The sequence below is a fragment of the Dipodomys merriami genome, unplaced genomic scaffold (genome assembly GCF_024711535.1).
Source record: "Dipodomys merriami isolate MVZ:Mamm:240054 unplaced genomic scaffold, mDipMer1.0.p SCAF_20, whole genome shotgun sequence".
NCBI classification, from domain to species: domain Eukaryota; kingdom Metazoa; phylum Chordata; class Mammalia; order Rodentia; family Heteromyidae; genus Dipodomys; species Dipodomys merriami.
Genome location: NW_027203382.1, coordinates 3,777,773 through 3,803,754, shown reverse-complemented (window position 1 = coordinate 3,803,754; position 25,982 = coordinate 3,777,773). Strand labels below are relative to the sequence as shown.

Below are 25,982 nucleotides of genomic sequence, written 5' to 3'. Positions count from 1 at the left end.
TTAGCTTTGAGCAAAAGCAGCTCAGAGATAGCGCCCAGACCCTGAGTTCAAGCCCCAGGACTGGCAGAAAAAAAGAAAAAGAGAAATAAGAGAGAGATACACATATGTATAGCTATACATATAACACACACACACACACACACACACACACATATAACACAACCCCACACTTACAAGTATGTTTAAAGAGGTCCTGAAAGTTACAATTCTTTTGAGTGTATAATACTAAGGACTTTCAACTTGTACTTGAAAATTGCTAAACTTTAATTTTCAGTAAAGTCAATATTATTCACTGACACTTAAAAATGCTAACCCATAAACACATTTTCAGTAATGTCACACAAGAAGGCACTTTATTCTAAAAGACACATCACCACAGACACTTTGCTGAAGGATCATGTGTGATTGCTCTTTTCCAAAAGAAGAACACAGCAGCAGATCTTACAGAATATTTCATGAAGAGACTTGTGATTTGTTGCCGTGACCTTCACATTTTCTTCAGTCCTACAAGTTCAAACCAAGAACAGTCAAGCAGTCAAGGAGTTTCTCATAAAAACCAGTATACAGATTTTCACAAGTGTATAGTGAAGTAGAAAAATATATAGCAAGAGAGGAATATCCCCTAGTTCCATTTTCCTCTCCAACTGTCACCCTAATTGATTCACTCTACCATACAAAGACATTTATTAAGGAAAGTAAGAAAGGACTTGTGAAAATATAAAAGGACACTTAAATGTACTCATTATCTTGCCCATCTTATTGCAATCCCTCTGTACAGTATTTTCACTATAAAATTTTTTAAATATAAAAAAGATGTATTTTATTCACAAACTGCTTTGTTAAGTGGCAACCCCTTTGTACAACTACATAAAGATAATAAAAGAAGGGGGGGAAGGGGGGAAGGAGAAGGATTGGGATGGGGGGAGGGGGGAGGCTGGGAAGGGATGTGAAGGGTAAACAAAGGAGGAGGCTGCAATGCTTGGTAAGAAATGTACGCATTATCCTGCCCATGTAATTGTAACCCCTCTGTACAGTATGTTCACAAATAAAATTAAATTAAATTAAAAAAAGATAATAAAAGAAGAAAATGGGAAGTTCTTACTTAATGAATCCAGTTATATATTATTTCTTTTCTTTCTTTTTTGATTTCATGGTTACAGATAGGTCATCTATGCTTTCCTTTTTAAAACGTTTCATTAGGTGAAGTCCAATACCAGCGAGTAAGATGGTATATAATTTGCAGAAAAAACCTGAATTTGAAAACATGCAGTGATCTTGCTGTAAATTTATTTTCAATGAAAGTATTCATAAAAAGAACATCATTTACTAAGCAAAAGAAACATTATTCATCTCTGCGGGTATAAATTCCCTAGTTATAAAATATAATTGATGTTACAAATGTATTTAAAATCACTTAAATGAAAATAAAAATGTTTATAAGCATTTACAGCGTATGAATTCTAAAACATAAAAGTAAGTTGTCCTTGTTGGGCTCCAGTTGCTCACGCTTGTAATCCTAGGTATTAAGGAGGTTGAAGTCTGAGGATCACAATTGAAAGCCAGCCAGGGTACAAGAATCTACAACACTTATCTCCAATTAAATACCAAGAAGTGGTAGAATTTTACTCTTAAAGAAAAACAAACAAAATAAACAAACAGAAACACAGACATAGTATCCAGACCTTGATTTCAAGGCTAGTGTGCACGCTCTAACACACACATACACACACACAAGCACACAAAGTAAACTATCCCTTCAAAATGGGATCTGCAGCCTGTTTAAAGCAGAACTCGAAAAATAAGGGAACAGAGTGGGTATAAGGGAGGAGTGAAGATGTTGAAGATATGACACAGATCTAGCTGCACTGTATACATAAATTGCCTCGTTAAGTGGCAAAAAACATCAATACATAACATAAAAATTAAGAAGAGGGAAGGGAAGGAGTGGAGTGGGAGGGTCGATTGAGAATGTTAAAAGGGGCAACATAGATCAAGAAGCACTGTATTCATAAACTGCTCTGTTGAATGACAACTCCTTTGTACAACTACCTAAAGGAAATCAAGATGTATTTAAAAAAAATAAGCTGACATGTTAAATTAAAAACCTTCATGCAGCTTCAATTTTTAAATGTTTCTCTTTTTTTAAATTTTATTTTATTTTATTTGAGAACATACTGTACAGAGGAGCTACAATTACATGGGCAGGATAATGCATACATTTCTTACCAAGCATTGCAGCCTCCTCCTTTGTTTACCCTTCACCTCCCTTCCCTGCCTTCCCCTCCCCCCACCCAATTATACCCCCCTCCCCCCCCCCCACACCGACATTGTAAAGCTGGTTTTGACATGACATTTTGTACTTCTCATTGTTGCAACAGGTCCACCTGAATCCTTATATTAAGTGAAGTAAGCCAGACACCCCCCCCCAAAAAAAACATAGGTCCCATGGTTTCCCTTATCTGCAATAACTAGTATATGTCCAGGACAAGCAGAAGAGGTCAAAAGCTATGTCATATGACAATATAAGCTGATGCTAAGCAAAATGAATCCCAAGATAGGGACACAAGAGATTTTATCTTTCTTGATGTTCTTGTTAATGTACTTATAATATACTGTGTGATTTTTTTTGTTGCATGTTCTTCCCCCATGCTATAACCCCTGTTGTCACTGTATTTGATTCCGGTGTCCTGCATCATCTATCTATCTATCTATCTATCTATCTATCTATCTATCTATCTATCTATCTATCTATCTATGTTTCTAATTTGGTTATGGGAAGGGAAATAACAAACTGCTGATATAAGGACCCATTGTAACAATGGGATGTACAAGACACTATGTTGAAAATGACCTTTACACCCCTGGGGAGGGGGAGGAGTTGGGGAGTTGGGAGGGAAGGGATGGTAGGGGAAAAACAAAGGAGAAGATAACAATGCTCCATAGGAAATGGACTCATTACCTTGCTCATGTAACTGTAACCCCTCTCTACAGTATCTTTACAATAAAATATATATTAAAAAGATAAATAGAGAAAATTGAATTGCTTTGTAGTTATTTACTTTCATTTTATATTTCAAATTTCAGAGCATTAATTCAAACATTATATAAAAGTATTTAAACTGAAGATGTGAACACCCCTGATAATTAAAGGGAACAATACGGTAGAGCAATTATCTGACTTAGAGATTAAATAGGGAACATTAAGGATTCTCTGCCCTTCATGACTAAAATATTTTATATATTTTGTTACATAATTGTATCTGATACAGTTACAATAATGATATTGCAAAGTAGTAAATTATTGCAGTGAATTCTCTAAGAAATCTAGTTTTTGAGGAAAAGTTGAGCAGTTGTGAATTAAGAAGTCAGTAGATCTTCCATGAAGAAAAAACTAGAAGCAGGCAAAATGTATGAGTATTAAGAACACAGCAAACGGTTCCTTTTAAACCTTGTTGTCCCAGTGTAACACTGAGATATACAAAACAGTATGTTGAAAACAAACTTTACAACTTTGCTGGCTGGGGAGGGAGAAGGGAGGAAAGAGTTGGGGAGGTAGGGAGGAAAGGGATGGTAGGGGACAAATAAAGGAGGATGTAACAATTCTGGACAGGAAATGGACTCATTACCTTGGCTCATGTAACTGTAATCCCTCTGTACAGTATCTTTAATAAAATATGTATATTAAGAACAAAAAAATATAAAAAAACCTTGTTGTCTGTGTCTTCTAGGTTTGCAGGTAAACAAAATGTAAGAGTGATGAGATATGGCTTTTCAAAGAAAAGCACTAGTGGCTAGCTGGAATCTGCTTTGAAGACCCCTATGGAGCAATGACAAGGAGAGTGGTAGGGACACTGGAAAGGTAGCACACTCAGCAACACACACCATCATCAAGGAAAGCTGTGGACAATGCCAAAGAATCGCCATGTAACCTGTGATCAGCCAACGCATAGGGGTAGGACTATCTGTGGCACTGAGGTGGGAGTCAACTCTTCAACACAGTAGTTACACTATTCTAGGCTTGAAGCTGTAAAGTTTGTCTGCCTTGCTGGTCAGGACCCATTACTAACCTGTGCTTCCTAAGTTCTCTTTTGAAATAGGAATATTAGTCCTATTCCTATCTGAATATTGTAAATTGGAGCCATATAATGTTTTGATAAGCACTTGTGAATGAGTATGGGAAGAGACTGTGGACTTGGACTTTGGTGTGATACTGCAATGAGTTAAGAGTTTTGAACGAGGCGATGGGATAATCACATTTTACATTGTGAGACCAACGTGAGCCTTGGGGGTCCAGGTGTGCTGGATGTAGTTTGTTCACTCAAGGGCTTGTTGGTTGAAGGCCTGATCCTGGAGATCTGTGAAGGGATGAATGCTAGGCATCCTCTGTCATTTTGATGACATCCTTCAGCCTCTGGAAGCTCAAGACTCCAAATGTGTATCTGCAGTTAGCATTTCTCTGATTTACACAGCTCATCTCCAGAGTTTGTATATGTCTCCAGAAAGCTATGTATTGGAAACATTTCATTTTAATAGTATTTGAGACCGAGCCTAATAAGGGGTGGCTGTGCTCAACCAATTCACAGAGGCTCAATCTTCACAAGTCAACTACTGTCATCATCATGGAAGTAGGTTGGTTATCACAAAGGTAGATTGATGAGTCCCAGCTCCCTTCTGTCTGCCTCATCACTTTCTCCCTCTCTTCTTTAAACCTGAATCATCATTAAATTCCCCACCATGTTAATAATACATTAAGAAAGTGTATACTAGGCGTTATCTGTATTTTTTTTTTGCCTGTCCTGGGGCTTGAACTCATGGCTTGGGTGTTGTCCCTGAGCTTCTTTGTACTCAAGGCTAACACTCTACCGCTTGAGTCACCATAGTACTTCTGGCTTTTTCTGAGTAGTTTGTTGGAGATAAGAGTCTCAAAGACTTTCTTTCCTGGGCTGGCTTCGAACCAAAATCCTCAGCCTCCACGAGTGGCTAGGATTACAGGTGTAAACCACTGGTGTGCCTAGCTTTAAATTTAATTTCAAGTTTCCAGAAAGATCTAGTGAATTTTCCAGAGAAATATAAACACCGCTAGACTTTCCCTACATTTTGACCCTAGCAGCTTCCAGGCTCACTGTATATTTTATCTATTCAACAAATACTAAATGTTTACTATATTCTAGGTACTACCATAGAAGGGGGAAAAAGACAGTGAAAAAACATAAAATTTAGGCTTGACTTAGATAACAGTATTTTGGTGATTTTTGGTGTTATCAATTCCTCCATTTTTAAAATCTTTTAAACTGGAAAGGCTCCTAAAGGTAAGCACTTGATTGTATATATGTACAAAGAAAATTACTTACTCAATTGAAATTGCAAATCCTCTGATTGCTATGTTTTCTCAGGAATACCATAGCATTACAGTATATTTAATACAATATTAAATAATACAAATTTTCCATGAATTACACAGTACTTATTTGTAAAATAGTTTTCTATAAAGCCAGATGATAAACCTCTTTTAATTTTCAAAGTACCTATTTGTGAAAATTACAGTTATTATTATTTTTTGTTGTTGTTGGTCATGGAGCTTGAACTCTGGGCCTGGGCGCTGTCCCTAAGCTTTTCAGCTCAAGGCAAGTGCTCTACCACTTAAGCCATACAGTACCACTTCTGGTTTTCTGGTGCTTAATTAGAGATAACAGTCTCATGGACTTTCCTGACCTGGCTTTGAACTTTGATTCCAGATGTCAGCCTCCTGAGTAGATAGGATTACAGGAGTGAGCCACTGGCACCCGGCTTGAAAACTACAAATTTAAAAACCATTTTACTTCTCTATGTTTCTATAATGTGTGTCACTTACATATTCCCACCCATATGGAGGCCATTCTCATCTTGTTATAGATCCAACAACGTCCTTTGCGTCCACATATACTAGTGTCTCGAAAAGTACATGAACTTCGTATTGTCCATTCAAAGATTAATGGTCCAGGAATGGTCCCTGTAATATTCAATCACTGTTTCCCATGAAAATACTAGAAATTTTCTCTTAAAACATCACTGTACAGACATCACTTAAAATTATCTAGTAATTTATATATAGCTATTATAATTAACTCCTGGGAGCAATATTATGTTTTCTAAAAATCCTTATGTCTCCATGTATCAAAATAGTTGCAAACCAATTTTTGTTTTTTTTCTTTTTAGAATTTTGTGATGGCATTTTCTATAAAACATTTCAAAATATATTTTTATTTTGCATGGAATATATAGGATAAATATTTATAACAATAACTATTTTGTAAAGATAATTGTGGTGTTTTTCAACGATAAAGAAATGAGTTGGCAACCTATATCTTTTGTTTTTCAAGATACTATGAAAGATAACTGAAAGCACAAAGCCTTTCATATGTTCAGGTCATCCCCAAATTCATATGGCATAAAATCTCAAGAAGCAGCTATGTGGCCTGAGAAAAACCCTACATACTCTCAGAGACTACATCTCCCCAACAACAGGACTACTTCTAGCTAAAGGTGAATGGACAGTCATACAGAATCATCCCCAAAATGCTAGAAACTGGATTCTCGCCTTGTGACTCTTGATATTTGTCAGTGGTCATTATCTACTTTTTTTTTTAAATCATTGCTCAAACAGAAAACCCTAAACCTACTATTTACTACATCTATTTCTTTTTTTGTTTTTTATATGTTTTTTATTGTAAAAGTACTGTACACAGAGGTTACAGTATCATGAGTAAAGTAATAAATACATTTCCTATCGAGCATTGTTACCTCCTCCTTTGTTTTTCCCCTACTTACATCTATTTCTTATCACTATTTTCCAATCCACCACAAAGTTTGCATCATGAATTCCAAAGGTATCTTGAATATGTTGATTTTTCTTTCTCCACTAAAACCTCCAGATTCCAATTCAGAATATCTCTTTACACTTAAGCAAAAGCCCTCATTTCTTTTCCTCCACATGTTGAATAATATTTTTTGCCATCAGTTATCATTTAAAAATAAAATATTTCTCCTTGCTTAAAATTCTTTAGTGATAAAGCACTATATTAACTACAGTCTATATCTATAATGCCACCTTATTATAGCCTCTTCCAGGCAAAAATTCATTAGCCTTAATGGGCCTTTTTGTGGCAGGGAATTTGCTGTTTTTTATGCTACCTCTTTTTTTTTTTTTCTTTGGGTCCGGTTGTGGGGCTTGAACTCTGGGCCTGGGCGCTGTCCCTCAGCTCTTCAGCTCAAGGCTAGCACTCTACCGCTTGAGCCACAGTGCCTCTTCCGGCTTTTTTATTTTTTCTTATGTGGTGCTGAGGAATCGAACCCAGGGCCTCAGGCATGCAAGGCAAGCACTCTACCACTGAGCTATCTTCCCAGCCCCTCTATGCTACCTCTTAACAAACCTCTCCTTATCCTTATCTTTCTCTGATCTTCATCAAAGCCAGATGTATTTCTCTACATTCCCTTATTACTTGCATTTCAGTCTATATTATCCAATCCAGTCTCGTTCAATCCGATCTAGTTTTTCTTACTGCAGAGGATTGTGTGTGTGTATGTTTTGTTGTTGGTGGTGGTGGTGTTGGTTGTGGGGCCTGAACTTTGGGCCTAGGCACTGTCCCTGAGCTATTCAGCTCAAGGCTAGCGCTCTACCACTTGAGCAACAGTGCCACTTCTGGCTTTTTCTGCTTATGTGGTGCTGAGGAATTGAACCCAGGGCCTCATGCATGCAAGGCAAGCACTCTACCACTGAGCCACCTTCCCAGCCCCTGCAGAGATATTTTTAAACCATTGCTTGAACTGAACGTTTTAATTATAATGCTGATTTGAAATACAGATTTTTTCTTTTTTTGCTACTTAAGGTGTGAAGAGTCCATTACCTTTAGGAAATGTGTTCTTGGGAATAAATACATCAGTAAACACATCTGATTCAGTATCTTTGGTGATTAAAATATTTTTAAAAACTAGTCTTATTTAATGACTTACTAAACATGTAAAAAAAAGTAAAGTGGTTTTGATTATACAAATGTTTTGTATTGGCTATCAAAACAACTCATATGAGATGATGAATATATTTCAGGTTAAATGCATTGCATATCTCATCCAATATAATTTATTGTCTTTCTTTTTGGACAGCCAGGGCTTGAACTCAGGGCCTGGCCATTGTTTCATTGTTTTTTTTTACTCAAGGTTAGTGCTTTCATTTGAACTCCACTTCTGGCTGTTTGCTTGTTAATTGGAGAAGAGTCTTACAAGCTTTCTTGCCCAAGCTAGCTTTGAACCATACTCCTCAGATCTCAGCCTTCTGCATAGTTAGGATTACAGGCATGAGTTAGTTAGTAGTACCTAGTCAATTATTTCTTCACAAAAACTGGTTCCTAAATTTTTTCAAATAAGTCTTCTATTCATTTCTTCTATCATTATACATTGCAATTTATTACAAAATTCTAAAATCTTTAAGCATACATATATATAAGAAAAGAAACATTTGATCTAATGAAAATTGCTACAAATTCATACCAATTAGTCTCACAATCACATAGGAAAAGCCCAAGGCCAGAGAATGGTGTCTGCTAGGTACAATCCTGAAAACAAACAGCAATGGTATTACTAGCTATACATAATGTATGCTGATTTAAAGCTTTGGGTTTTTTCTTATGTATCAGTTGCACTAACAGTTCAATTAGAAGATTTCAACTCCTTCCATTTCCCATTTTCTGCTTATTGCCAACCAATATCTTTCTTTCTTTCTTTCTTTCTTTTTCATGAGAGAATGTGTATGTTTTGGTCCTGAGGCTTGAACTCATGGCCTTGGAGAAGTCCCTGAGCTCCTGTTGCCCAAGGCTGTGCTCTACCTGTGTGTGTGTGTGTGTGTGTGTGTGTGTGTGTGTGTGTGTGTGTTTAATTGGAGATAAGAGTGTCTCACAGACTTTGCTTCTCAGGTTGACTTTAAATTGCAATCCTCAGATCTCAGAGGTTGCCTTTTTTCTCTTGTTTGTAGCGCTGCTCAGAAAGTCCCTTTGTGGCCTCCTGTTTTGCTCCGAGCTCTATGTTACATTGTTCCTTTTGCAAATATAAGTTTAATATTTCTGGTTTTAATTTGATTTTTTTAATTTCATTTTTTAATATTTATCATTGCCTTCTCTTGCCTTTTTGTGTCCCTTGTCTCTCTCTGAGCCATGATTCAGATGGTTTGTGCTAGGTGTTCCTAATCTACCATTTAAAAACTCTCATTAGTTTACTCTTTGCAATGGTTCACAAATGTGTACACAGGTAACAGTATTCATACTAACATGGTAAAATAAAGATTAACATGGGCTAGGACTTAACTAGCTCAAATCTCCTATTTACCCATCATGCTGTACCTATCTGAAAAATCCTTATCAAAATATTTTAATCATTTTTTGCTCTCCTTTCATTCATAATTTTTCCTGTGAATGAAGATATTGTCCCTTGTCTGGTTGGCCTGTGAAAAACCATCTATCTTCACAAGGAAGATATGGTAGTACCATATGTTATGTTTTGTCCCCTACTTTGTTACCTAGCTATTTTCTCCAGGATATTTATGGCTCAAAATTTCTTGCTAACCTCTTGAGAAAATTAAATTTCAAAATAATGACCAATTGTTCTATGGATAAGAAAAAAATTAATGCTGTGAATCTTCAGGAAGAATTCATGAAAAATGCTGGCTGGGCCGGACACCAGTGGCTCATGCCTGTAATCCTAGCTACTCAAGAGGCTGAGATTTGAGGATCAGCCTGAGCAGTAAAGTACGTGAAACTACGTGTCTCCAAGTAAGCACCAGAAAACCAGAAATGGCACTTTGGCTCAAGTAGTCGAGTGCTTTCCTGTAGCTGAAGAGCTGAGGGACAGTGCCCAGAGAATTAAATAAATTCTGACAATATTAACTTTTTCTTTTGTATCTGCTACCAGGAAAGATAGAGAAAATATTCAACAATATAGTATAATCTAAAAACTTGCCATTTTGTCCTAAGTGAATGATAATTGTAAATATTGTATACCTACCGGAAAATTACCAGATTGAGTGGTATAGAAGAAAAACAGGAAAAAATAATTGCAGAAAAGATAAAAGCAAAAAACAATGGTAATTTATAACAGTTGGTGTCACATTTTCCAGGCAGGGCATCAATAAAATCACCTTCTATATCAGAGTTTAACAATCCATTTTTAATGCAGCTGCAATTATAGTATGCCTATTAATGTCAAGATAGAAAACAATGTGTCAGAAAGAGTCATGAATCAAAAACTCTTCATTAAAAAATAAAAACTTAATCAGTAATTGTAGGCAGACTGACGTATTAATAAAAATACCCTCACACTAACTCTAATGTTTATTATTTAGAAGTGAAACATTAATGATAAACTCAAGTTATTATTATTATCATTATTTTACTATTGTCAGTCATGGGGCTTGGACTCTGGACCTGGGCACTGTCCCTCAGCTCTTCAGCTCAAAGCTAGTGTTCTACCACTTGAGACACAGCGCCACTTCTGGTTTTCTGGTAGTTTATTGGAGATAACAGTCTCACAGCCTTTCTTGCTCAGGAAGTCTTTGAAGCATAAGCCTCAGCTTTTAATCTCCTGAGTAGGTAGGATTACAAGTGTGAGCCACCAATACCTGGCAAACTCAAGTTATTTTACCCAGGGATGTGTGTGTGTGTGTGTGTGTGTGTGTGTGTGTGTGTGTGTGTAATAACTATTATGTAAAGTTCTGCTGATAAAAAATCCTCAAATATTCATACTTTTTCATAATGATCCATAGTATGTAAATTGGGGGCAATTAATGTAAAAAATAACAAGCAATTTTAGTTGGTATTTAAAATACAATTATATAAGTGTAAAACGTATTGGAACTAAGTTGAAAGGATAATACCTTTGATTTATAATGTAATGATGTCATGATTATTATTTATTAAACCCAGCAGATATAGTGTCTGGGTCACAAAATGCTTGTAGAACCATGTAAAATGATTTCATATTAGTTACTTTTTATAGTTATATTTTATTAGCATTAATTCATTGACAAGAGGTTTAATTTAGACATGTCCATATATGCATTTAATGAACCTTGATCAGACTCATCTCTCTCCCCATTCTTCCTCATCTTTCCTAAACCAATATCAACAAATGTCGCCAGGTGCCGGTGGCTCACGCCTGTAATCCTAGCTACTCAGGAGACTGAGATCTGTGGATCACAGTTCAAAGCCAGCCCGGGCAGGAAAGACTGTGAGACTCTTACCTACAATAAATCACTCAGAAAACTGGAAGTGGCACTGTGGCTCAAGTGGTACTTGCCTTGAGCTGAAGAGCTGAGGGACAGCACCCATGTCCAGAGTTTAAGCCCCACGATGGACCAAAAAAAAAAAATTGTCTCTGACCCACTTTCCAGGTACATAAACTATTTCAACAATATTTCTCCTTCTTTGTTCTCTCTGCTTCCACTAGTAATCCAGTACAGATGGGATCTGTCTTTTATTCCTGTCCCTCATTTTTCTTTCAGTGTATGTTAATTGGCAGGTATATAACATTGTAATCAGGTTGACCTCTCATTATTTCCCCAGCACCACTTTTCCCATTATTCAACAGGTTTCAGTGAGTAGTTTCTTTTTACAATTCTTCATTTATCATATGCAATATATTTTGGTATTGTTCATAGTTTAACATTCTCTTCCCTCTTCAGTTCCTTCAAATAGTCCCTCAATTATAACATATAACATGTTTGTAATTTTAGCAATTTTTTGAGGAAGGGGCAGTATAGGAGTTTGAACTGGGATCCTTCCATTTCCTAGGCAGGTGTTCTTCCATTTATGCCAAGACTCCAACACTAATTTTAGTGAGTCTCAAAAATAAATAATAATTTAAATATTATTATATTCATATTATAAAGCAAAACAATATATAATGATAAAACTTGCATAGATATGTTAATTTACATAACAATACATTTAATTTTTTTAAGTGAAGAAAGGATAACACAAAAATAAAAAGTTTAGGGAGGGTCAGTGAAAGTCTCAACATGGACATGAATAGAAGAATAATTAAAACCTGAATCTTTATTATGTTATTTCAGGGTTAATACTGCAAGAAAAATGAAGCAGTACAATTTTTCTAAGACCTAAAAAATGATTAGAGCCCAGAAATTATTTAGCAATTTGTTAACTACCAAAACTACCCTAAATAATGAACAATAAGAAGAGCAACAAATTGAACAGGAATATAGAGATAGACTACTAATAAAGAAATAAGAGATAAAAGGTGAATAGAATCCAAATGATTAACAAAGTAAAATTTCATAAGCATTGTTGAGGAAGTTCTTATTACTGGGTATGCTGAATAACAGAAATATGAAAATATCCAAATTAAAGTTCATTGAGAAGAGAAACCAGAGTTTACCATAGTCACATTATGGAATCAATTCAAATGCCTCTCAGTGGATGAATGGATCAAGAAAATGTGATATATGTACATATACACAATAGAATTCTATGCTTCCATCAGAAATAATGACACTGCCCTAATGATAAGGAAATGGAAAGACTTGAAAAAATTATACTAAGCTAGACCTAAAGACACATAGGCCACATGGTTTCCCTTATTTGTAATAATTAGAATGTGCCTATAAATCTACAAGTAAACCCAATGGATAGCAAATGACAAATAATTATACCTGGACATGATTAATTATACAGCTTAAACATTTACACAATGAGAACACAAGAGGATTATAGGAGAGGATCACAAGGGCTCAATAGCTATGTGCATATGATCATATAAAATAATGCTTGTCAAAATGGACTCCAAGTAATTGAAGCAAGAAGTTTTTTTATTGTACTGTTCATGGTTCTCTTTTTTCTCCTTTTTTTCTTTGATTTATTCCCTCTGTTGCTGTTTTTTTTTTAAATTTTGTACTCTGTCTTGTATATAAGTTTATCTGATTTGGGGAGGGGAAAAGGAAGTACAGAAATGGTGGAACAAAGGGTGAACCAATTCAGCAGAGATAGTCACTAGACATTATGTTGGAATGAACTTTACAACTGGGGGGAGCGATTTTAGGAGGGGAAAATCTGGGCAAAATGAGGTGGGGTGACACTGTTCAAAAGGAAACGTACTCGTTATCTGACTCATGTAACGGTAACCCCTCTGTACATCATTTTTACAATAAAATTTAAATAAATATCCTTCTGATTGTTGGGGGAAAATACAGAAAAAACACAATGGCAATATATTGTGTCATTTAGAAAACATCCTACTTGGGAAGATAGAAATAAAAGGAAATCATTTATAATGGGCATGTGGTTATTATGGATGAAAATAGGACAAAGAAAAATTGCAGGTGGTATTAGGGGATGTAAGTGTATACTAAGCATAATCTTAAATTGTCTCAATGACGAAGTGATATTTAAGAAAAAAGTTGAAGAAAGTATAGGAATGAGTCATATGATTATCTAGAAGTATCTTACCAGTAAGAGAAGATAAGCTGTTGTAAAAAATTGCACTAGCACTTGCTTGACAAGTTTAAAAAAGAGCTAAGAGAATAAAATGGGCCACAAAACATCAAGGAGACCAGAGAAAAATAAAATTAGGATTGTAAAAGTAAGGTACACTGTACAACAGTTATTAAGTAATTGATAAAGAATATAAGAACTTCAGTCTTCATTCTTATTGACGAGAAGCTCTTGGGGAAATACATTTTTTGGGGGGGTTCCACTTGTGGGACCTGAACTCTGGGCCTGGGCACTTTCCCTCAGCTCTTCAGCTCAAGGCTAGCACTCTACCACTTGAGCCACAGTGCCACTTCTGGCTTTTTTCTTTTTGCTTATGTGGTGCTTGCCATGCATGCAAGGCAAATGCTCTACCATTGAGCCACCTTCCCAGCCCCAGGGGAAATACATTTTAAAGATCATTTTGGTTGCTAAGAGATCAGCAGTCTAGGAAATTAAGGGTAAAAGTAGACACATGTTCAAGGAACTTTAAAACAATGTGTGATACAATAGAGCTAGGAAGAAAGGTTTTATAAGAGAAAACAATCAAGATGATCATATGTACCATTATTTAGAAAGTCGATTTAAAAGGATTTGCTGTAGAAGCCTAGCGTAAATTATAACCGAAGACATAGAGACACATAGAAAGTGTCTCCCTGGGATAAACAGAGGCCTTCAACCCAGGACAGCAATCAGGGAAGGAACTAAGAAAATCACACTATGATGTCACCTTGCTTTTATTTTCTCCAAGGACTTCTTAATAAGTTAATTTAGTCAAAGGAAGGTAAAGGAGCACACATCTTATCATGTACTCTTCTGGTACACTGAAGAGGTAGAAAAGGGTAACGAGTGGATCAGGAAGTCAGACACAATATATACAGCACAGTAGTTGGTTGTAAGTCAGAAGAATCTAAGTGAAGAGAATGAGTGAAAACACAAGATAGTAAGGTCACCAAAAATTAAGCTCTGGAAGGGTTGAAGAACTCATGGATCTATGTAATGGAGAGTTAGCTGAAAGAAATAAAGTGTGGTTCAAATGTAAGATAACTAAAGTTGAGATCATAGAAGGGTGTAGGAACTGACAAGAAAAACCCTTGGGAAGAATGGAAGGATATTGGATGAGGAGGATAGTCAAGATTTGGAGGAAAGAACAAATCAAGAATTTGTAAAGGTAGCATATTTTTAAATCCTCAAGATAAATTCTGCAATCACCACGCATAGTATTCAGGAGCATGACAGTGCTCAAAACCTAAATACCTGAGATCTTTTATTCAAGGCTAGTACTCTATCACTTTGAGCCATAGCACCACTTGTGGTTTTCTGCTAATTCATTGGAGATAACTGTCTCTAGGCCTTTCCTGCCTGGACTCTCTTCGTATTGAGATCCTTAGATCTCAGCCTCCTAAATACCTAGGATTAGAGGCAGCCAAACATCAATTCTTAAAAGTCATTCTGGCTCTCTCCTGTACTCTTAGCTACTCAGGATGCTGAGATCTGAGGATAATGGTTCAAAGCCATCCTGGGCAGGAAAGCTTGTGAGACTTTTATTGTCAGTGAACCACCTGAAAACCAGAAAGGGAGCTGCATCTCAAAATGATACAGTGCTAGCTTTGAACAACAACAATAACAAAAAAAAGCCCAGAGCTAGAACCAAGGCCTTGAGTTTAAGTTCCACCACGAACCAAAAAAGAAAAAAAAAAATGATGTCTGGTGATGGTAAAGAGAAAATAGTCCAAATGTATCAAAGAGGAACTAGCAGAATATTAATCTTTTCTATGGTGCAGAAAGATGAGACAAATAGGAGAAAAAATAGACTTCTATGAGTTAATGCATCTATTAATTAATATTTTCTGGAAGAAGTAGACACTGGCAACCAGAAAGGTAAAAAAAATGCTTTACAAAGAGATAGTTAAAAAAATAGTTTTAAATAGTTTTGGCTGTCTTGTTATCTTTAAAGAGTTGTATAGCTGGGCACTGGGGCTCATGCCTGTAATCCTAACTACTCTGGAGGCTGCAATCTGAGGATCTTGCTTCGAAGCCAACCCAGGCATGAAGCTCATGACTCCTATCTCCATTTAATCACCAGGAAATCAGAAGTGGTGCTGTGGCTCAAAGTGGTAGAGCACTAGCCTTGAGCTGAAGAGCTGAGGGATAGCATCCAGGCCCTGAGTTCCAACTCTACAACAGCACAACAACACAAAAGCCTTTAGAATAAAATTGCAAAATAAATTCAACTCCAATAATTGAAAAGGCAGATTAAAATCCAACCACAAATAATGAGAAGCACAGGTAGGCATTTTGAATTCCTCAGTAGGAAGGAACTAGACTGAAAGGCCAAAAGGTGAGAAGTGGCCAAATGCCTAGATGTGGGAAAAGATCTTGCAAACTTTTGGGTATCAGGTGGTATTGATAGTTAGTACAGAACTAAGATAAACCACAAAAGTGAGAGAGAAAAAAATGCCTTGAAGGTAAGTAACAGTCACTCACAGATTCAAAAGTATAAAATCAGTCTGGTATAATATCTAGAGGTATATTTTGATGCAAATGTGTCTCCTCCATGCAAATGTGTCTCCTCCATTTCTAACTCCCACCTGACAGTCCATTCCATGGAACAGATTTTTCCCTTGTTTTAACATTTAAAATAAGCAGGACAGAAGAATTTTACAGAAAATCAGGAGTAAAATAGAAGCATGATTTGCAAGTTGAACATATTACTGAAGAATTACCTTTTCTCTGTTTAACACTTTAGAACGTTTACAGCCTGCAAAGCAGGGAGAAAAATATTCTATGTCATCTCTTCCACATACAGAAAAATAGACCATGGCTGAGCATCTACAGTGAGCATTGCAAGGCGCTGTGAGGTTTCCTACCTCACCTGTCCTGTAAAAAACAAGGAGATCAAATTTAACTGTATTAATACTGTTTTGAATGAATATACACAGCAAGTTATCAATGATAAGCGTAGGGTATGCTTATTGAAATTATTTCCTTTAACAGCTTTTCTGAAGGCATAATTAAATACAATAGTAAGCATTTTAGATTATACCTCTTGATTTTTTTTTTTTTTTGGTCATGGGGCTTGAACCCTGGGTTTGAGCATTGTCCCTGTGCTCTTCAGCTCAAGGCGAGTGCTCTACCACTTGAGCCACAGCACCAGTTCCAGTTTTCAAATGGTTTACTGGAGATAAGAGTCTTAAGGATTTTCCTGCCTAGGCTGGCTTTGCACCGTGATCCTCAGATCTCAGCCTCCTGAGTAGCTAGGATTACAGGCATGAGCCACCAGCGCCTGGCCCATGATACTTTTTAAAAATATTAAACACAAAAGTATATATTTTTATTCCCTATATATGATTTACAATTTTAAAACTGACATATAATAGTTAGTGTATAAATAATTATTCATTGGTTGAGAAATATTCTATTGGGTTCTGATTTTAGAACGTAATGTATGAAATCATATTTACCCGTCATAATTTTCATTGATTCCAGCAAATTTATCTGGATCGCAGTGTACAAAAATTACAAGGGAAAGACATGCAGCAGATACAGCAGAAGTAAGCATTATAAATCTCAGCAGGCCTTTACAAGACAGTTTTAACTTAGAAACAATGAAACCTCCCAGAAAATGGCCAATTGAACCTCCTGGAATTAAAATAACTCCTGAAAAAAAAGAGAAGAAATTAATTAAGCATTACAATAAATATTGCAGAAAATAGTTAACCTATACAGAAAATTCATACAATGATGTAATTCTCTCAATGATGTAATAAAACATAGAGAGAATTTATTTGTGTGTGTGTGTGTGTGTGTGTGTGTGTGTGTGTGTGTGTGTGTGTTTCCTAGGGCTTGAACTAAGGGCCTAAGCATTATTCCTTAGCTCTTTTGTTCAAGGATAGTGCTCCGATACTTGAGACACAGTTCTACTTCCATCTTTTGGTGGTCAGTTGGAGATATGGGTCTCATGAACTTTCCTGCCTGAGCTGGGTTTGAACCACAATCCACAATCTCAGATTCCTGAATAGCTATGATTACAGGCACGAGACACTAGCAGCTGGCCAGAAAAAAAAAAAAAAGCATAATAAACATCTTTTTTTTTTTTTTTTTTTTTTTTTTTGGTCCTATCGTGGGGCCTGAACTCTGGGCCTGGGCACTGTCCCTCAGCTCTTCAGCTCAAGGCTAGAGCTCTACCACTTGAGCCACAACAACACTTCCGGCTTTTTTATTTTTTTTTCTGCTTATGTGGTGCTGAGGAATCGAACCCAGGGCCCCATGCATGCAAGGCAAGCACTCTACCAGCCCCATAATAAACATCTTAACCCACATAAACATCATAAGAAAAACAAATTAAGAGTAGCACTAGCATCATGGACCTATTGAATTTTCCAACTCCTATATGGTAATAACAACTAGACAAAGACTGACAATCCATGCCAAATAGAAGTTGGAAGATTTTTCTACTGACAGTTGTGCCTAGCTAGATGACTGGGTTTATAGCTATTGCAAAAGACACAATTAAAAGAACATGAATTCTTAAATATACATTTGTGAGGGAGACTGAACCAAGCCACCCTCTGGATCTGTAAATGGATGAGCAATATGAGTGATCTAAGAGAAATGGGGGACTCTAGCAATTATTAGATGGAGTTCCCATTCAAGCACAGCTACTTACAAAGAGGGACATGGGAAGAGAGAAAGGAAAACAAGAGAAATATAGTTAGGAAATAGTCAATGAAGATATACAGTAAATTCCTACACTGATGTAATCCAATGCAAACCCACAGTATGCATGTTGGGTTAAGTTGAGATAAAGAAGAGAAAATTAAAGAACAAATCACAGAGTTCCCATTACCATCAGATACAGCTTTCAACCTAACAAGCCTGACAAACACTTGAAAAATAAGCATTTTCCAAATGTTCAGAAAGATACATGACAAAAATGAAATATTCCATGAAAACGAAGAAGTAAATGAAAAAGGGAAGGCTTGTAACAGGTGGCTAAAAAAACATAAGAAAATTAGACAGTTAAAGAAAAAAGACAGGTGTAAGCTCAAGGTAGCACAGTAGGGAAACAGCTCTACTTTGCTCCTCCATAGGCTGGAAACAAAGCAACAGGTGCATAACAAAACAACAGCTGATAGAAAGGAATGTATGCATGTAGGCAGTCCTCACCAGTAGCACAGAAAATGAAATCTGGAATACTGTAAAGATGTTCAGGAGAACAACAAAGCAAGGAAACCAGAATACCTCAGCTCCTGCTCAGCAAATCAACTGGAGAAAGAGAAATCTTCCCTCCAAGGAAGTAAAAACCAAAGAGTCACAGCATGGCAAGGAAGATTGCACCCTACAGACAAATCACTTAAATAGGTGACCTGAAATCTGCACAACACACTCCACTTAAAGAAAAAAAAAATCCCCAGCATGTCTCTGCAAAATATGAAGGATAAAGCCAGAAACCGTCTTGACAATCATCCTGTTGTTAAGGACTCAACTGCTCTGGAGTTTTGAAAACTTGGCACAATCAAATCTCAGTTTCCTTATGGAGATTTCACTGCATTAACCAGATAGCAAAAGTCACACCCTTAACTAAAAAGAAGTACTTCTGAGAGATTTTTTGCTGTGAAAAGTTAGAAGTTGTAATGGGAAAGAGATGTAACACACAGTGGACAAATGCTCTGGGGCACAGAGGGGAGAGAAGGTTTTCTGAGTAGAGATCTAGAAGACAGTGGCCAGGAGAGGATTCCTCCAATATGGGGCATCACCGGCTCTCTCCCCAAATGAAGCCCCCTTATGGCTCAGCATTCACAAAGGAAAACAGAGTGCCTCATAGTCTGCCTTCACTGGAAAAGAGAAGCCAGTAGTCATTGGTTCTGTGTTTGTACTTTGGCCCAAATTGGCCCTCTCCAAATACTGGAAGCCTATCCTTTCCTGAGACATTTTTTTGTTTATTTCCTTGTCCTTTTTTTTATTCTTCTCTTGTTCACTTGCTAACATGAGACTTCTCAAACAAATGATTAGTTGAAACACGCATAGACTCTACACAATTCTTGGGGTTCTGATAGGTGATAAGACAATTGGACTAAAGGGTTTGAACCTCAAACTCAATCATTCTGACCATAGTATTTTCAAACCTTTACCAGTAAGGATAACTCATGAAGTCCAACAAGATTCTGAACACTTCTCATTTCATTTTTATTGACTATGTAGACAGATTGAAGATGTTCAACTTGTTGGGCAGTTGAGGAAGAACTGATTTCTCTCTTCCCTGCAAACAATAGGCAGACTAACATCACTTGAGACTCTGACTTCTGGAGGTGCTTATACTTTTGTTTGACATAATACTTGTTTTTTGCCCACTTTGAACTACATGTGTTCCCTACAGATGGTTTTGTGGACTTACATTTCTGAAAAATAGTGGAAGTTTTCATCAGGCTAGCTAATGGGAGATCAATGAATGTAAGATTCACTGGTCCTTCCTTCCTTCCTTCCTTCCTTCCTTCCTTCCTTCCTTCCTTCCTTTCTTTCTTTTGGTGCGGTCCTGGGGCCTGAACTCTGGGCCTGGCCGCTGTCCTTCAGCTCTTCAGCTCAAGGTTAGCGCTCTACCACTTGAGCCACAGCGCCACTTCCGGCTTTTTTCTTTTTGCTTATGTGGTGCTGAGGAATCGAACCCAGGGCCTCAGGCATGCAAGGCAAGTGCTCTACCACGGAGCCACCTTCCCAGCCCCTCACTGGTTCTTTAAAAGATTTGCTTTTGGAGGACACATATTGTTTGTCAAAAATGAAGGGTGAAAAAGGCCAGCAGTGGAGCTAATGAGATACTGTGATGAAAGTGAACTATACAACTCCTGGGTGGAGATCGGATGGAGGGAATGGAAGAGAGTGAGGGAAAGGAAGATACTAAACTAAAGGAAATGTACTCATTACATAACTTATGTAATTTTAATCCCTCTGTGCATCACATTTTAGTGACAAAAAAGTAATTAAAAAAAATTTTTGGGGGGGTCTGGTCGTGGGGCCTGAACTCTGGGCCTGGGCGCTGTCCCTCAGCTCTTCAGCTCAAGGCTAGCACTCTACCACTTGAGCCACAGCGCCACTTCTGGCTTTTTTCTTTTTGCTGATGTGGTGCTGAGGAATCGAACCCAGGGCCATGCAGGCATGCAAGGCAAGTGCTCTACCACTGAGCCACCTACCCAGCCCCCAAAAAGGCAATTTCTTAAAGTGAAGCTTTGAAACAGAAACTTGATAGCCTAAGACTGATCAGAGGATGGACCAGAAAAACCTCACAATTCACTCTTTGACAGTTTTATTTGACCAATAGGACTAATAAATGCAAACACATAGGAGTACAAACCAGATGGAGTAGTATACACCTGTAATCTTAGCTACCTACATAAGAGGCATAGGTAGGAGGATTTTGGTTCAAGGCTTGCCCTGGACCAAAGCACAAGAGTCTACCAAAAAAGTAATCAAAGCAGAAACTGCTAGGAATATTGCTTAAGTTGCAAGCATGAGACTCTGATTTCAAACTTAAGAACCACCAAAAAAGAAAAGAAGGAAAAGGAGTAAAAAAAAAACAAAACAAAAAAACACTTGTCATTGAAATGTTCTAGTGTTCAAGGAGAAATGGCCAGTAGATCATACAACCTCAGGAGACAAGGGAATTCTCTCTAAAATAAAGTCTTCTATTGGAATTCTCCCTTCCTGGGAGGATCAATACACATTATCTACATTAATTCTGAGCACAATGATTTCTGCAGTCCAATTACAAGAGGTGATACAAAATTTGTTCCCAAAATTAGCTAAAATAATCAGATACCATCTTAGTCCTGGAAAGTGCTCTACTAAGCCAGATCACTATCCTTGTAGGTCAAAGCCAAATATTTAGTTAATAATACATCTGTTATACTTAGTTTAATATGTGAGGCTAAGTGCAAAAATCAATATATAAGCTTAAGGGAAAATATGACACTTATAGGATTTATTGGCCTGGCTGGGTCCAGATACTTGTTGGTTTCATCTATCTCATGGAATCAGATAATCTTAATCATAGTAAATATTATTAGAAACAAATTGGACTTATTTAGTGTGAACCTGTTGATTATAAAAATCAGAGTGGCCAAGAATGTGGTTTATGCCAGGCGCCAGTGGCTCACACCTGTATTCCTAGCTACTGAGGAGGCTGAGATCTGAGGATCACAGTTCAAAGTCAGCCCGGGAAGAAAAGTCTGTGGAACTCTTATCTCCAATTAACCACCAGAAAACTGGAAGTGGTGCTGTGGCTCATGCGGTAGAGCACTTGCCTTGAGTTGAAGAGCGCAGGGATAGCGCCCAAGCCCAGAGTTCAAGCCCCATGACCAACCAAAAAAAAAAAAATGTGGTTTACTCACAGGAAAATCTATCATTATGTCCATGGAAATAGATCTGTACCATGTTTTGGCCTTTGAAGAAGTTTCCAGTCTATAATGTAGTGCCTTTTATAGAAAATTCTATTTAATATCTAGATTTTAACTGAAGTTTTTTGCATGGTTAACATTGCTTTCCAGAAAAGGCCAACAGCTCTGTACATATGACCATATGAGATGATGTTAAACAAAATGAACCTTAAGATAGGGACACAAATATTTTTTTTTCTTTCTTGCTATTGTTTCTAACATATTTATTTTTTGTTGCTTTGTATGTTCCTCCCTCGTGGTATAACCCCTATTTTCACTGTATTTTATCTCAGTGCCCTGTATCTTGTATATACACCTCTCTAATTTAGGGAGGGGAGGGAAAAAAAAAAACAAAATGCTTACATAAGAACACAGGTTGACCCATGTAACAATAAGATATACAAAAAACAAACAAAAATTGCTTTCTATTTGACTCACTTAGCTTATGTCCATTCCTTCTTTCATATCATATTTCATATTAATATTATTTTTTTACTATTCTTATATTTGTTACCCTAAAAGTTGCAACATGTGTCCTTGACTATTTATTGAATAAAATAAGTCAATTCTCTTAACCACTTTCCCATTTATCCTAGAGTATTATAGCACTTAATTCTATTAGCAACTTTTATGGAGGAATCAAATTCTCAATAACTGAGATTGAGGACTGATTACACAATAGGAATTCATCTCTAATGACAAATGAAGAACAACTTTAGTAAATGTACCCAGGTGTATGTTGATAAGTCTATTCACTACATTATATGAAAGAGCAAAACATTGGAGGTAACTTTATATCTGTTAATAGGATAATATGTTCGTGCATAAAATCTCATACTACAATTAAGATGTATTAAGTAGATATATGGCTACCTGAGTTGGCAGAATGTATTTTCTCAGAAGTAAAGGTAGCAATGAACAGACAAGGGTCTCATATCTAAAATATACCTGGAACTTAAAAAATTAAATCCCCCAAAAACAAATCCTCAAAGAAACAACTGCCCAATAAATAAGTGGGCTAAAGACTTAAAGAGAAACTTCTCTGAAGAGGAAAGAAGGATGGCCAATAGACACATGAAGAAATGCTCAACCTCCCTAGCCATAAAAGAAATGCAAATCAAAACAACATTGAGATACCACCTCACCTCAGTTAGAATGGCTATAATAAAAAACTCTAATAACAACAGACAGTGGAGGGGATGTGGACAGAAGGGAACCTTACTGCATTATTGGTGGGAGTGTAAACTGGTTCAACCACTTTGGAAAGCAAGATAGAGGTTCCTCAAAAGACTCCACATAGAGCTCTCCTATGACCCAGCAATCCCAATTTTAGGCATTTACCCAATTGATCATAAACAAGACCACACTAAAGCTATCAGCACGACTATGTTTATTGCAGCATTATTTACCATAGCTAAGATATGGAACCAACCCAGATGTCCCTCAGTAGATGAATGGATCAAGAAAATGTGGTATGTAGACACAATGGAATTCTATGCCTCCATCAGAAAGAATGACATTGCCCCATTTGTTAGGAAATGGAAAGACTTGGAAAAAAAATATATTAAGTGAAGTAAGCCAGGCCCAAAGAAACTTAGGTCCCATGGTTTCCCTTATTTGCAATAACTAGTATATGTCTGAGTCAAGCAGAAAAGGTAAGATAAGTTGATGTTAAGGGAATGAACCCCAAGATAAGTATTTAAATGTTTTTTTGTTTGTTTGTTTTTTCCTTTCATGCAATTGTTTCTGATATATTTATAAGATGATTTCTATGTTGCTTTGTATGTCCCTCACCCACGGTATAACCCATGCTTTCACTGTATTTGATGTTGGTATAATTTGTGGAGGGGAAGGGCCAAAACAAATCGTTTAACTAGGGATACAGTTGAACCCATTGCAACAATGAGATGTACAAGTCGTTATGTCGAAAAACGAATTTTACAACTTTGGTGGGGAGTGGGGAGAGAATCGGGTGTGGGGGGGAATATGGGAAGGGATGGGAAGGGGAAACAAAGAGGAGACAACAATGCTTGGTAAGAAATATACTCGTTATCTTGCCCATGTAATTGTAACTCCTCTGTATGGTATTCTCAACAATAAAAAGTATAAATAAATAAATAAATAAAGGTAGCAAGGAAAAGTTTATATTAAATGATACATGAATGCTAGACATACTTAAAGAGAAAGTACAGAGAAACAAGCAGAGAATTGTGGGAGGTTGTGAGACCCAGAGTTCAATAAATAAACAAGAGAAAACTGTTCCAATCTGTAAGGAGACTTCACGGTAATTTCAAAAAAGTGATTAAGGAGTGGGAAGAAGAAAAATGTAGATACCTTACAATATTTAACGTATAAAAAATACTGACATAATAATAAGGCTGTTAATACTTGTTCAAATTTCAGCAAAAAGAGTTGAAGTATATTATTTCTTATATATATATATATATATATATATATATATATATAATCTGCTCTCTCTATTTCTCTTAATACAAACTCTTTGAAAAAAATCTATGAGAAGTCTACCTGTAAGCATAGTTGCCATCCTGGGTGTTAATATAAATTGATTTTCTATATATACAGGCAAAAACTTGGAAGCTCCAATAATAATTAAGGCTTCTATAGATTTGCACAGAGTTTGGCATATGAACAGTGGATTCTTCATCAGACCCTAAAACAGAAATAATTTTTGTCATATATTTTATTATGTTAAGTCAAGACCAGATGCATTTAGTCATATGTTAATTATCAATCTATAAAAATGTGCCATGCTTTATCTAAAAATTATATATATATATATATATATATATATATATAGTATGTACATGTTATCCCAAACTATGTATATATACATATATATGTAACCCAAACCCAATATATATGATTCACCAATATACACATTCCATAAAAGATTGGAGTTTTTGTTGTTGTTGTTTTGGTTTTTTTTTTTTTTTTTTGGGTCCGGTCGTAGGCCTGAACTCTGGGCCTGGGTGCTGTCCTTCAGCTCTTCAACTCAAGGCTGGTGCTCTACCACTTGAGCCACAGCGCCACTTCCAGATTTTTTTCTGCTTATGTGGTGCTGAGAAATCGAACCCAGGGCCTCATGCATGCAAGGCAAATGCTCTACCACTGAGCCACATTCCCAGCCCCAAAGATTGGAGTTTTTGACCACTTATGCTTAATTTGGTCTTTATATCTCCTACAATTTTTATTTGTGTGCCTGGAAGTTTGTTGAAAAGCTTTGAGAAAAATCTTGTGCTTTGTGAGATATAATCATATTTTGCATATTTATCTAATTCAGCTATCTATTTAATTGTGCATAGCAAGATTTCACTGTATTTACCCATTCCCATAGGTGATTTTGTTACAGCCTACACCTTACTGAAACAAAGATGTCTGGATTTAAAGTCCTTGAGCAGTTGAGGACCAGTAGTCAACACCTGTATTCTCATCTACTCAGGAGAAAGAGTCTGGAAGCATGGAAGTTCAAGGCCATCTTGAACATAAACATGAGACATCCACACCCTCAGTCAAAAGTTGTACATAATGGCACACACCTGTCATCCTAGCTATATGGGAAGCATAAATATGTGATAGCAGTCAGTCCATTAACATGAGCTGGAGCCTACTTGAACAATAACAAAGGTTAAAAGGTCTTGCAGCATGGTTCAAGAGATAGAGTATCTGCCTAGCAATCACAAGACCCTTAGTTCATTGTCCAATACCACTGAAAGAGGTGAAAGAGGAGAGAGAAAAGAGAGGAGGAGGGGCAGGGAAGGAGGGAGGAAGACAGAGACAGAGAGAGAGGAGAGGAGGAGAGAGAGGAGAGAAAGAGAGAGAGACAGAGAGAGAGAGGAGAGAGAGAGAGAAGAGAGAGATCCCTGTATTATTAATGTCCCATGATTCCTTTGGAAGTATATATCTAGGATAGAATTACTAGGAGGGGATAATAATGAATTTAATCATTTCTCTATTTTTCTCTAGAATACATTTTTCAATATAGGACTTTCATTTTCTTCATGTTTCAGCTTCTGCTTCCTAAAATCCA

At 36.7% G+C, this 25,982-nt stretch overlaps 1 protein-coding gene across 4 annotated transcripts in view; it reads right to left on the bottom strand.

Moving 5' to 3' along the window:
• Positions 1-321: 321 nt before the first annotated feature.
• The window catches only part of Slco6a1 (solute carrier organic anion transporter family member 6A1), a 50,342-nt gene continuing 24,681 nt past the window's right edge, over positions 322-25,982 (bottom strand). For 2 of the 4 annotated variants that reach the window (XM_070030937.1, XM_070030938.1), the window contains 8 exons: positions 24,461-24,605; positions 16,970-17,165; positions 16,232-16,385; positions 10,030-10,217; positions 8,524-8,588; positions 5,852-5,989; positions 1,103-1,250; positions 322-504 (listed from right to left, as the gene is read on the bottom strand). In XM_070030937.1, the coding sequence (XP_069887038.1) occupies positions 1,123-1,250; positions 5,852-5,989; positions 8,524-8,588; positions 10,030-10,217; positions 16,232-16,385; positions 16,970-17,165; positions 24,461-24,605 (1,014 nt within the window). In that variant the 3' untranslated portion in view covers positions 322-504; positions 1,103-1,122. Of the gene's footprint in view, positions 505-1,102; positions 1,251-5,851; positions 5,990-8,523; positions 8,589-10,029; positions 10,218-16,231; positions 16,386-16,969; positions 17,166-24,460; positions 24,606-25,982 lie in introns of those variants that run through there. The other 2 variants (XM_070030939.1, XM_070030940.1) reach the window with 2 other exon arrangements.